Here is a 14,095-nt window from a genome sequence, read left to right on the forward strand (position 1 = left end):
TTTATTTTTTCTGGATGTTTCTGAGCTGATTGATTAAACAGACACACACACACATGCATGCACACTCATATATACACACGCAGGATGAATGCTGGAAACCTTTGTTAGGTTAATGAAAATCACCAGACAGACCTCAGGCCAGACAAAAACAGGATATTGTTACAATCTATCACACACTTGATTAACTTCTGTGTGGAAGAACTGATACTGTGTGTTTGTGTGTGTGAGTGTGTGAGTGTGTGAGTGTGTGAGTGTGTGAGTGTGTGAGTGAGTGAGTGAGTGAGTGAGTGAGTGAGTGAGTGAGTGAGAGAGATAGATAGAAAGCATGAGAAAAGATACACTTGTTTATAAAATAGGAAGTGGGTGGCAATTTGGTGAATGTCTTCAATTATGCAAGGCAACATTAAAGGTGTGTGTGTGTGTGTTAGTGTGTTTGGGTCAAAGTGTGTTCATTGCAGCTCCTACAAACCTCCAGGGTAAAACACACAAACAGCAGCTGCACAACAGCTGACAGCTCCCCGGTACAGAGCTATATAGTGAAACACACACACCCTCTCTTTCCCTCTCTCTCTGTGTGTGTCTATCTTTCACACACACACAGTTACACAACTCTAACAGGCATAGGCCCCAAAGGCAAGGGTGTGTACATACTCATCTTCTCTCTCTCTCTTTCTCTGCGCACCTGCCATAGTACATCACAGCTGTGTGGCACATAAGTCTTTACCCAAACACACACATTTACCACACACACACGCACACAGCACACAACTCAAGTCACACCATTTCATAGGCAAACACACACCGACATGATGATTGTTCAGCGACACCTGAGCACACATTCTCCCACACAGCATGAAACCACTCCCACTAACCTCCAAGAAGTACAAACACACTCAAACACACCATTCCAAATAGCACCCAGCATATCAGTACAGGGTCGATATTGTATCCTGTACTTTCCTGCTGAATTCCCCATATGCTGTCATGATGACCCAGTAACACACACACACATACAGGGGGAGAGAGAGGGAGAAAGAAACAGTAAGAGTAGAGAGGGGGGAAAGAGAGTGATGATAGAGGGGAAAGAAAGTGAAAGAGAAAAGGTGGCGAGAGAGAGAAAAAAAGATTGGTTAGTGGAGAGAGAAATAGAAAGCCGAAGAAGAGAGATAGGAGAGATAGAATAGATCGTGTTGTTTTGCCTCTCCAACAGTATTCCACCACCAGATGTCCAGATTATTTCTAGACAGACATGAGTGAGGATTGGCAGTAGATTTTAAAGTGCATTACACAGCCTTAGCTCTACTGGATCATCACATACAACAACCAGTGAGAGCTCTTCTATTTACAGTTTGGTCAAATTCAATCTGGGACTGAAGATCTAGCAGCACACTTAGATTGAGCAGTGCACCCCTAACACAGTCTGTGAAGAGGAGAGAGGACCAGCCTATTAAAGAGCCCCCTCTAAACAGCCGGCTCATGTTTTATTAATCAAGCATAGAGACAGAGAGAGAGAGAGAGAGAGGAAGGGGGGGGGGGGGGGGGGGGGGCAGTATAGTTGAGCATGGGGAATTATGACAAGCTGCCACATACATGTCACTTCCCCTACATACACATGAACACACTCGCATGCACACACATATGCACACACACACAAACACATGCAATACTGAGGCCTGGAAAATGGCAAACACTCTAACTAAACCTAGCCCCTCTTTTCCTTCCCCTTCCATCTCAGGGACAGGGTCTTAAAGGGCACACAGTCAAATGAAGCTACAAAAAAGCTAAATATGCTCTATATACACACACACACTAGCAGGACTTAGTTTAGGGGGTGTGGAGAGGAGGGCAAGAGGAGGGAGAAGACAGAACATTGTTATAAGACGTGCAGGTTCATGACGAAGTTCCATCATTCTCATGCCCCTCTTCCTTCTTCACACGTACCATTCCTTTTTCCTCTCCTCCACCCTACCCCACCCCACCCTTCCACCCCAACCCTCCGCTCATACCCCCTCCATCTCCTGCTTAGTTGGGGGAGGGGAGGATGAAGGGAGAGAGGGGTGGAGGCAGTATGACTGACAGATCGGCGGATGACTGTGCAGTCCCAGGCCTCATTAAGAAGTCTGTGCTTATATCATCTGCTATTCTACCCATCCTCCACTGCACCGCGCGCAATCAAATGATACCTCAGGAGAGGGAGGAAAGGAGAGATGGTGGGAGAGATGGGGAGAGGGAGGGAAGGAGAGGAAAGGTAAGAGAGAGGAGGGGAGAGAACAAGGGAGGTAGAGAGAAGAGGGAGGTAGAGAGGGAGGGGAGGATGAGAGAAAAGAGGGGGAGGGTTTACAGTTGATCTTCCTCAATGAATGCTGGGAGGCGACCTAACGTACCATCCAGCTGCACCACAGAGACAAAGGGAAATCTCTCCCAGGCAAGGTACTTTAATAGGCTGCATGGTTCAAACCAGGAAGTAGACACACTGCAGAAGATTCACACACTTCCAACAGGCTACCAGGAACAAAACATTCTCTGTTACTGTCATTTATTATGTATGGCATAGCATTCCCAAGTTTGTTTAGGATATAGTATAGTATAGTGGCATGTAGATTACTCTGTTCTAGACTTTGTGACCTTCACTCCTATTCTCTCTCCATTCCTGACTCCGTTCATTGGGTGTATCCAGAGTCCGGCAGTAGGAAAGGTTCCATAAACGGGTGACATACTATTTGTACGTCATTTAGGATAAAAGTATTTGCTAAATAAATCAATGTAAATAGATAGAGTAGTATGGAGCAGAATGTATATGTGGTAAAGGGGCTTCTTTCACAGGGAGCCCACACATTTCAGACCCAGTGAATGGCTGTGAAAACATCTCTTAAACGAACACACCTTCTCTCTGATGAGCCCCATGACCACACACACACCTGCGGGGGAGTGGGTTGGATCAGGTTAAAGTGTAACCAACACAACAGTAAAAGAACAGTGAACATACTGTGGCATACAGAAATAGTAAATCCCAGCTGGCACGTTTTCAGCTCCAGGTTTAACATGAGACATGGTCCAAGCTAATGTCTTGGAATAACACAAACAGCCATATCACATATATTTCCTTTTAGCCATAATCAAACAATATGTTATAGTCTTGTTCTGAAGTACATGGATTTGTTTATTTTGTGTACAGTAGCAGTTTAATTCCATTTGTTATCTGGTATAAAAGTCATGAAAAAACGGACAACCGTTTATGCCACATCCTGCCAGGCCCCATGGAATATACAGCCACCTCCAGGAGGCTTTCAGCAACAGACAGGAAGTCAAGAGCTTTGGGACAGGAAGTTAAGACTACTTTCAGGAAATAAAATGAGATCAAAGGGTTCTCAGGCACTGCAGTCTATGGATTGAGTCAATAACAATCTCTCTGTGGAGAGGAAGGACTTCTTTTAAGACAAATAACTTCCTGAATGTGGTTAAGACCAAGTTTTCATAGCTTACAGTTCCAGTCAAAGCAAAACATTAGTTAAAACAGTAATTATCAAAGCAAATCTACTTTCTTGCCATCACACACACACCCCAATTATAACAGCCTGTTATATTTATCCTCACGTATTCGGATGTGTTGATAATCACACCGATATGAGTCCTGTCAATGAACTGTCATTCCCACAGAGAGGGAAAGAAAAATAGCAAGTTTGTAGACTTGTGAGAGCAGAAAGGAGAATGGGATCCAACAGTTTTAAAGGGACAGTTCACTTTTAACTGTTAACTGGTGACGTAGTGCTTGGCCGAGGACTGCCCGTACAGCCCGTAGAAGTCTGGGTGTCTGTGTGTCTGTGAGGCATCTATCCAGTCCCTCATAGACAGCCCCTGCATGGCTGAGGCTCCGGAGGACAGCTGGGGATGAGGGGGGTACTCCTGCGAGGTCACCCAGGGGAAGGAGCCTGATCTCGGGTAGGGTGGGTTGGTGCGAGGGGGCACCCCAGAGCAATAGCAGTTATCCATGGTACACATAAGGATCTTCCTGCCTGCATACTCCGGTAAAACAGCCTGCTGAGAGGGGCCCCCACTGGGGTAGTGGGAAGGGGGGAACACGGGGCCTGAGTGGTGGGGGGCCGACGGAGAGCCACTGGAGCTGGCCCCCAGAACACTGATGTGTTGGACTGAGGAGCTGGGGCCCAAGCTGGGGTTCGGAGCCTGGGAGGGGCCCTCAGAAGAAGACGAGGAGGGCCCCTGACGGCCCTGGCCACCCAGGTAGGGCTGCTTGGCACTGGGGGAAGGATCCTGGAAGTTGTGGGCCCCTCCAGAGCCCTCGGGGAAGGCTGAGGAGTGTTTGCGCTTCTCTGGCCCGGAAGAGGGGTGGGAGGTGGCTGGGTACGGCACTGTCTGGAGGAGGAGCGAAGGTGTACTGAACGGAACTGGGAGAAGAGTACAGGGGGAGGAGATAAAGAGGAGGATGACAAGGAGATGGGAGGGGTGAGAGAAGTACTGTAAGAGCAGTATGTACAGCAGGTAGTCAGTGTTATTTACTCCTCTTCCTCTCTCTCCCTCGCTTTCTTCACAACTACTCCCTCCTTTTCTCCTCCCCTTCCTTTTTATCCCCTCAGCGTTTTAATTCTTATTCTTTTTTTAAATATTTGAAATGGCAAACAATAACACAACAGTGGTACTGGTATCTCAACTCCTCTCCTTTCTTACCTTCCAGCATCTTGTGCAGGTTCTTCTCCTTCTTGGTGACCTCTGAGAGCAGGAGCTTGGAGTTGAGATGGCCGACCTTGTGAGGTGGGAGGCCGCTGCCCAGACATGACTGGGACCTAACCGAGCACACAAGGTGGGGAATGAACAAGATGCTCCACAGTGAGCCCAAACATCTACCACTAGATCTAGAGGAACTGTCCTAGAAAGGAGGTGATGCCCGGTAGGGCAGCTCATCACTGAAAACACTGTTACAACAGACACACGTACACTGGTTCCTCTCAAGTGTTATCGACACAGCGAAGCACTCACCTGTCACTCAATAGCTTCACCGGTTTGGTGTTCTGGAACAGACAAACAGATTTATCAGTTAAGTCCACAACTGTAAATTTATTTAGCGCGCGTGTGTGTGCGAGCGAGTGATACCTTCATAAAGTTGATGTCCTCGGCCCTGTCCAAGACCATCTGAACGGAGCTCAGTAGCTTGTCAGCTTCCTGTCTCCTCTCGCTGAGCCGCAAGGCCTGCTGGGAGTTCTCCTGTCGGTATCTGGAGTGGGCTCGGTCTAGCAGCTGCATGGTCTCACTCAGGTCCTCTTCCAGCATCAGCTGCATCCGCCGGTACTGAGACTTCACCTGCTCCTTCAGCTCACACACAGCATCCTGCAGGAGAGAGGGGATTTAGAGGCTAGGTTTGCACACACACATACACGCACAAACAGCAGTGTAAGGTTGACCACGTACCACTGCGCTGGACTTTCCATAGATTTTTCTCACTCCATTTCTCTATTTTCAAGAGCAATGTGTGTGTGTGTACGTGCGTGTCCTACCTCCACCTGTGTCTTGTCCGACTCCAGCTTGCAGAGTTGCTCCTCAATGTCCTGAACCCGATCCTCTATCCTCTCCTGTTGCTTCATCAACATGTGCTGAAGAGAGAGAGACAGAGAGAGACAGAGAGACAGAGAGAGAGACAGAGAGAGAGAGAGAGAGAGAGAGAGAGTCAAGAGACAGAAAAAAACACACAAGGGTTAGTCATGTCATCACAAGACTCTTGAGAACCAAACTTTACTCTGGTGCACATCCAAACACACGCACACACACCCAATATGAACCCAGATGCCCTGGCCAATATCCTTCCTTCTCCTTTGATAACCCTAACCTCTCCTAACCCTCCCCTCTCCCATCCTCACTCCATCCTAACCCTCCCTCCTGAGACAGACTGAGACACACACAGAAACAGAGACACACACACAGAGAGACACAAGACCCTAGGCAGGCCATGCAGCAGTAAGTGAACCTTGGTCAATTTCATGAGAAAGGTACCTAGCAGGCACAGAGGGGAGGAGGCTGCTGCCATGGCAACAAAGCACTTGTGTGTATATATTTATACAATATGGGAACATGTGAGAGCAGAGTGTGAGAGTCAGGAGAGAGCAGGAATGAGAAAGAGAGAAACAGGGAGTGAAGGGGGGGGGGGGCGAGGGGGAGCGAGAGATGGAGAGAGAAAGGGGCACGGAGTTAGAGATGGTGGGAGTGAGAGAGGGGGAGAGAAAGAGAGAGAAAAAAGGGAAAACGTCTCATTCTGTAAAACAGTAGGTCTCTCTTTGTTTGCCCTGGCCTCTCTGTCAGTGACCGATAGTCATGACTGAGTGAATAACACACCAGACTATGCTCTATGTGTGAGTCTTTGAGAAAACCTGCTTTCCGAGAGTGATGCAAAGTCATACCAAAAGAGAAGTGGCCAAAAGAGAAAACTAGGGCCAGGAACCGCAAAGTCTCCAGGGTACCAGCTAATAACCTAGGGTGCCAACTAGGGCACTGGTGTATAGTATAACCTTATTGTCTAAACCTCAACAAATAATAATCTGTTATCTTGCTCACTCAATTAATCCAGAATATGGTCAAACCAAATCCACCTTGTGGGTGGAATCATTGCATAATTGAGGGGCTGGTGCCTACAACTAATCAAGTGCCCGATGGTACAGAAGAGTGTTGTGGGAAAAGATGTGTAACTCTGCAGAGATTCTGCGAGTCTTCGTCCTGTGGCACCGCAATCTCCTCGGATGTATCCACAGGGGGTGACAACTTGAATTGGAAGACTGTCTTATTATCGTTTTATGTTAATAAATGTTTTGGCATCATGTGCTAACGTACTTTTCTGATGAATGGGTTCAATGGGCATTCAGTTACCAAGTAGGAAGCAGCATTTCAGCCACGTGCTCCCTATCTGTGTTATGGGTGCAAATCCCTTATTTGTTCACTGAACTATCCATCTTGTTGCTCCAATGACTACTTTGTAATATCCAAGTGGCACTCATGCATTGGCAATATTGTGCAGAACACAACATTCTACTAACGAGGCACAAAAAGGCATTTTCATGCACTCAAACATTGAGCATTGATTGAATGCGAATTGTCTTAGAGGGAGACAATATACAGTATGGTGGGATAAGCCAGGTCTTGATGCGTCACTGCCTGCTAACAGTGACCCATGGCTCTGGATGGGTCCATTTTGTAAAATAAAATAACCATGTGCTGAACCAAACCCATTGCACACAGTAAACACAAGTGTGTAACATCTCACTCTTTCGATAAATGTGCCTGAACGACTCGTGGAAATAAATTGCGTTAAATCGCTGATGAAGAGGCCGTTACGAAGGAGGAGCAGCACTGCTACAATGCAGCGTTATTCCTCCCAACACTTCCTCCTGACACGGCCATTACTGCAAAGCCTACTTCATGGCAAACTTTGTGGAATTTACACAAATGCACCTTAGATGGCATGAAAAAGATCAAATGCCTGGAGCATTACCCATTTGACAGCTGTAGAGAGGGAGCAATGGAGCGAGTTGTGGGAAAGAGAATCCAATAAAGAGAGAGAAAAGAGAGAGAGTGAGACAGGAGAGAAACCATTAAAGAGAGAGATGGAGGGACAGAAAAACAGATAGATGGGGGAGAAACAAACAAAGAGAAAGATGGGCGGATGAACAGATGGAGAGTTGTTGGAGAAACAGAAAAAGAGAGATGGATGGAGAAAAACCAAAAGATAGAGATGAGGGAGGGAGAAACAGATGTTGAAACAGAAAAGACAAAGAGGGAGAAAGCTGAAAAATGGAGTGAGAGATGGAGGGGGGAAAGGAAAAAGAGAGATGGAGGGATGGAGCAGAAGAAGGGAATTCTAGTAGGCCCTGGTAAGTGGATAACAGTGCTGCTTTGGTATGACAGCAACAGGCCTCTGCAGATGCACTTTTTCCTGTGTTTATCTTATCTACCTTTCTCCACCTTTCAGCCCAGTAAACGCGACACCCCAGTCCATTCATTCATTCTTTCTCTCTCTCTTTTGTTCATTCAGCACCCTCTCTCTCTCTATTCTCTTATCTTTCCTCTCTCTTGCCCTCTCTACCATCCCATCTTCAATCCTGCACTCTCTAATTTGCCTCTTCAACTCTCCAGGTCTTCTCCTACCCTTTCTTACCTCACCTTCTCTTGTATTATCTTCTAAAACGATCCACTCTTTCTCTGGTTCTGTGCCTTCTCCAGAAAGACTGGGACTGGGAGAGAGAGTCTGAGACTTGGAGAGAGAGACTGAGACTTGGAGAGAGAGACTGGCACTTGGAGAGAGAGACTGAGACTGGGTGAGAGACTAGGAATCACACAGCTGAGTGCTGACTGGTGAAGAGACACCATTTCTCTTAGCTGAGTGCCGAGTCGTGAGCTCTACTAGTGATTCAAGCTACACAGAGGCCCAGAATCAAGACCATATCCTGTACTATCAAGACCACACTGACCCCTGACCTGAGACAACTGCACAGCACACAGGAGAACAAGGCCTTTCAGAGGACAGGAGCAGGCCAGGCCCCAACCCAGCAGAACTGGGCCTCGGTGTTGTGTGGCATTTGTTTGCCCAACAGACAGACACAAAACAAGAGCTCCAACAGAATGAAACCACATCCCCAGAGAGAGACCCTTAGCCTGCACACACACACACACACACACACACTACCTCCCACACACACAGCTTCTGTCTGCATGCATAATAGTGCTTCCAATTACACCCAGTGCTCTACCCTTTACTTCACCATACAAATGTATCAGCTTCTGTTCCTTCCTTTCTCTTTTCCCCTACTGAGTGTGGAATAGTACTGTGCTGGGATAGTTAGAACTGGACTGGACTGTGAGTAGCTATGCAAGCTAGGCTGGACCAGGATGTTGATGTGCAAGAATCCCTGAGGGTACAGACATCAGAGTCTCTTTCAGAACCAAAGGACAAGTTTTCCACATGACATGTCATCAAAACGCCCTCCACATTGTAGGAGCATGACTCATATTCAGACAGACATGACACTGCCAACTCATTACGGGGGAGGGGAGAAAGTAAGAGGTGAGGCATTGAAAGTTCAGCATTTCCCCCCCCACACGCACACAAAAACGATTTTTCAAAGATGCTTTTAGTCACAGAAGCAGCTCTGGAAGAGAGTTGAGCTAGCATGGTGGTTTGGGCTTTGTGCTCTACATAAACAGTTCGGAGGTTTGCCAACAGCATTCACGGCCTCAAACTAAAATAGCCCCCTGGAACGGGCCAGGCTCTCGCGCCCCCACCCCAGTGGGATGGTCCAACCTCCCCCACCCCCACCCCCACCCCTGTGAACGACCTCCCATCAACAAGACTGATGAGGGGAAACTTTATCCTCCAATCACTGCTACAAAGACACCAGTGTTGGTTCCATATTCTAAATCGGAATCGCCACGACAAAACCTTTGTTGAACGCTGAGGAAAATATGTGTGTACAGTACGTACAGTACATGTGACTTAACAAGTGTGTGTGTGTGTGTGTGTACATTTAACAGGTGTGTGTGTGTACAATTAACAAGTGTGTGTGTGTGTGCGCGCGTGTGTGTACTTAACAGGTGTGCCTGTGTTTTGTGTGGGTCCATATGACAGGCCTGTGTGTGTGTGTGTGTGTTTATGTATGTGTGTGCTCAGCTGTGCTGAGAAGAAGAGCAGGCTGTACATGTAAGAACAGGCTGGGAACCATTGTGTTGTCTCTGAGCTATGCTGGCTACTAGCCCAACACACAGCTGGCCAGATAGGAGGAGGAGAAGGAGAGACAGAGGAAGAAAGAGAAAGAAAGAGAGACAGAGACGAATGGGAGAGAGAGAGAGAGGAGGTAGGATACTTGTGGAGTTTGCGGGGGTGTCAGGTAAACACACCCTTCCTGTGGAGGGAGGAGAGGCACATCTAATGAATTCCTGTGTGACTTGAGTCACCCTGTAAAAACCCTGCCGTTATGAAAGAACACAAAGACGTATATGTGTGTGTGTATGTGTGAGTGAGAGAGCGTATGTGTGTTAAAGCTGTCATTTCTCACTCCGTCTCTCTGCCTCCATCGACGCCACGACACACGGGCCATGAACGAGCGTGAGAGAGAGAGAGAGAGAGAGAGAGAGAGAGAGAGAGAGCAGGAGAGAATTCCTCCACGCATCCACAGGGCCAGTCTTGCCAAGCCCACAACAGCACACCTCACAGCAACACATCATCACTCACCACCCACCCACCCTCCCTTCCCTCCCATCTTCTTCCTTCTTTCCCAACTTCCTTCATGACACACATGGCAAGATACTTTAGCAAGCAACATTAAGTAGCCACCATGTTTAGTGACCCTTCTGTTGAAACCAGGAAACAGGCCTTCTTATTGGAAACCCTCATGCATAGCGGTCTCACAGTTTCCTGACAGGTTAGTATGCAGATTTGCTGTCCAAGTGTTTCTCAGGATGTGTCAGCCCATCAACGTGTGATCCCATTCAGATCGAGGATAGGGGTGTATGACACATCTGTGGTTTGCCCTTTCACCCACTTTCCACCCTGACAAAAGCGAAAGATCCTTGTCATAATGTATTGTCCCGCGAGACACTCAGACGCACATTAACCAACTTCCTGTCGAAGCTAGTGCCACCCCTCATGGTTTTCAGTCATCACTTCCTGTTTGGGAAGATTTCATCTTTAGCCCAGTGTGAGGGGAGGGTGGGACTGTGTTACCAGGAACTTTACCATGTCTGATTCATAGAGGTAGTGGGTGCCAACACACATAATAGTACACACCTTATTATCCAGATGAATCATTTTTTTGTACCAAAAAGTTTCTGTTTACATTCAGAACAGGAAGACTGGACTGGATCATTAACATAATCATACGCAAAGTGAGCATTTTATATGTCTGTGACTCTGCTGTGTGTCTGTGACTCTGAACTGTTGTGTGTCTGTGATTCTACTGACTGTGCCGTGTGTCTGTGGTCTAGCTCCATGGAGCAGCTGGACTTTGTGGAAACATGCACATGTGACGGGTATGTAACAGACGTGGTCTTGCAAGTTCCGTCAGGGTTCTCCAGACTGTGTTCATCCTTCACCGAGGATCGAACACGCCAACTCTGACTTCCCAAGCGCCACCACTACCAGCTAGGCTAAAGAAAAGCTAGCTATTCAATGACGCGGGTGGCCTGTTACATACTTGAGGAGTGAGTTTCACCGATTCACACCGGCTACACACACACATCCTTTACTTCATACATGATCCATACATGATCCCATTAGTTACACTAGCACTTCTACACGCTAAGTTGAGCAAGATATACTACTGGCCCAGCCAGTAAAGACGTGTGTGTGCGTGTATGTATGTGTGTGTGTGTGTAAGGGGGAGAAGGGGGGCACAGCTTTACCACCCTTTTCTGTGCACATGGAGCTTAAGTGCAACTATAAACAGAGCACTTTATGAGGATGAAGGATAAACCCTAAAGCCTTGTGCTGGGTCACAGTTTCCTTGTAAGGTAGGCCTTTCAGATGTGACAAACTGGGTGCCAAACGAACAAAGGAGACCTTTGGGCCAGACATCCTCAAACATCAACAAATGTCTACGTTGGTGGCACAAAGTGGCACTGATAACCCGTTTAATGCCCTATTCACAAATAGATACGTGACAATTAAACCCTTTTTAAAAGAGAAACTAGATTCACGTCAGCGACCTAAAGGCTTCGTTGAGATGCACTTACCCGAATATCGTTCCTTCGCACCTCCACGTCGCAGACGGCGTGTCCATGGCTCGAGGCGCACCTAGAGAAGCAGCAGTACTGACAGACGGCCACCTGCTCCGCCTCGCAGTGGAACAGTCGGTACTCGTCGTGCTGTGGGCAAGTCCACGCTCTCACCTCCTCTAAATCCACCAACAGGTGCCCCGGAGCCGGTGACGGCTGCTGCAGGTGCGTTTGGACGTGAGATTGACAGCAGGGCGCTTTGCAACGCAGGCAAACTTTCTGCGCCGGGAGCGGAGGGCCCCGTCGGCAGAAGATACAATGCAACACCGAAGGTGTCTTATCGACGTTTAACGAATTGAACTTCTCCACAATGTTCGTTAATTTGATGTTCTTTTCCAGTGTGGGTTTCTGAGAGTATGCGTGATTGCACTCGGGACATCGGACTGCCGCCGCGTCTTTGGCCCAGGCCTCGGAGATACAGCCCCGGCAGAAGTTGTGTTTGCACTGGAGCTGTATGGGCTCCTCGAACACATGAAGACAGATCGGGCAGATAAGCTCTTCTTCGAAACAGTTTTTCCAACTCTCTGCCATGTTGGTTTCGTTTGTTGGATTCCTATCAACGGTTCTGTAAAAATTGGCTGGCCTAACCCTGATTCTTTGTTTTAGAAAAGTAGTCCCCGACAAAATTACAATCCAACGCAAAACGATATAGCTAGCCTATAGACTAAAGAATATTTAGATTCTGCAATTTACCCTAGCCTAAGCCCTGAACTACACTTATCGTGTATTTATGACAAAAACGATTACAAAAATCTACAACCCACCAAAATAATCCGCTTTTTGATTATAATGGCGTAACACTTGGCAGAGACATTACCATAGAAGGATGCTGATACGGTAGTTTAAGCGCGTTCCTTATCTGTCAATCATTAATGTCCATCCACAAAACAGCCAGGGGAAGTTGACAAACCACACTTAACAGTTGGGCATGTTTAAGATATACTATCGTCCGAAACTGAAGCAGAATACAGAACAAGCAGACAGAGTAATATCGCTACAAATATGAATTCCCTCACACGAAGAGGAAGTGAACAGCGCAAGTAGGACGGATATTCGGCAGGTAGCCCATCTATGGGCCTAACGGGTTAATTTAAAAAGAGAGCACAGAGAGTCTGTGGAGTAATTGTAACAACGTATCAAACAGTCACATTAAATAGCTCTCACAGCCTACTAGAATTAGGTCGACACGTCTTTTTATAGTTTTCTATTATCAGCCATTTTGTCAGCCTCTTTAGAGCAAATTTAAAAAGCAACGTTACTATTTATTTTCCATCTAATTTGTATGCAGCTTCTCCGATGCAGCGACAGTCCGTTAAAAACGGAAAACGTCAGAAGATTTCTGCTTCTTCGCAGGATCAGGCGATTCGTTGACGGTCAAGGTCTGAATACATTTCCGAAAATTCGTCGCTGCACTCCTATTCCAGTCGTCTTAATGTGATAATCGTTGTGCTTTTTCTGGTTCCTTTATGAGAGCTATAGCCACACTGGACGTAACTCCGAATTTTGCTCGGCTCCCCCTTCTCTGATAGCGTGACGGCAGCACTGATACATAAAGGAGGAGGGGTCTACGGGGAAGTAGGCGATTTGAGATGCGTGTGTTCTTGCAATGACTTCTGGGAAATCAGATGCGTTCTCGCTGACAAGTCACCATCCTATGCATCCTTAATAAAAGGGGCGGATCAAGAACATTTCCGGGTATTTTTGGCGTTCTTGGTGACTTGTGTTCTTTGGATTGGAACCGTACTTGGGCAATGAAAGATTACGTCAAACGAGTTCGCAAGAACACAAGAACGGAAAAAAACGTGGTTGTTACCTGTATAAAAGACACCTGTCCACAGAAGCAAGCAATCAATCAGATTCCAAACTCTCCATTATGGCCAAGACCAAAGAGCTGTCCAAAGATCTCAGGGATAAGATTGTAGACCGACACAAGCCTGGAATGGGTTACAAGACCAACACTAAGCAGCTTGGTGAGATGGTGACAACAGTTGGTGCGATTATTCGCAAATGGAAGAAACACAAAAGAAGTGTCAATCTCCTTCGGTCTGGGGCTCCATGCAAGATCCTCATGGAGTTGCAATGATACTGAGAACGGCGAGGAATAAGCCCAGAACTACACGGTAGGATCTTGTCAATGATCTCAAGGCATCTGGGAACATGGTCACCAAGAAAACAATTGGTAACACACTATGCCGTGAAGGACTGAAATCCTGCAGTGTCTGCAAGGTCCCCCTGCTCAAGAGAGCACATGTACAGGAGGCTGTCTGAAGTTTATGCTTTGGGGACAAGACAACTTAACGGGGATCGGTATTACAACATGACAATGACCCAA

At 47.1% G+C, this 14,095-nt stretch overlaps 1 protein-coding gene across 1 annotated transcript; it reads right to left on the bottom strand.

Annotated features, from left to right (window-relative positions):
• Positions 1–2,375: 2,375 nt before the first annotated feature.
• LOC124474204 (E3 ubiquitin-protein ligase TRIM8-like) lies at positions 2,376–13,302 on the bottom strand. Its single transcript, XM_047030146.1, has 6 exons — positions 11,722–13,302; positions 5,508–5,603; positions 5,107–5,340; positions 4,993–5,024; positions 4,684–4,799; positions 2,376–4,403 (listed from the first exon to the last, which is right to left on the bottom strand). Exons 1-6 carry the CDS (start codon positions 12,292–12,294, stop codon positions 3,751–3,753), a joined length of 1,704 nt encoding a protein of 567 aa, XP_046886102.1. The 5' UTR covers positions 12,295–13,302; the 3' UTR covers positions 2,376–3,750.
• Between the last annotated feature and the right edge of the window lie 793 nt (positions 13,303–14,095).

This window comes from Hypomesus transpacificus, chromosome 11 (genome assembly GCF_021917145.1).
Source record: "Hypomesus transpacificus isolate Combined female chromosome 11, fHypTra1, whole genome shotgun sequence".
NCBI lineage: Eukaryota > Metazoa > Chordata > Actinopteri > Osmeriformes > Osmeridae > Hypomesus > Hypomesus transpacificus.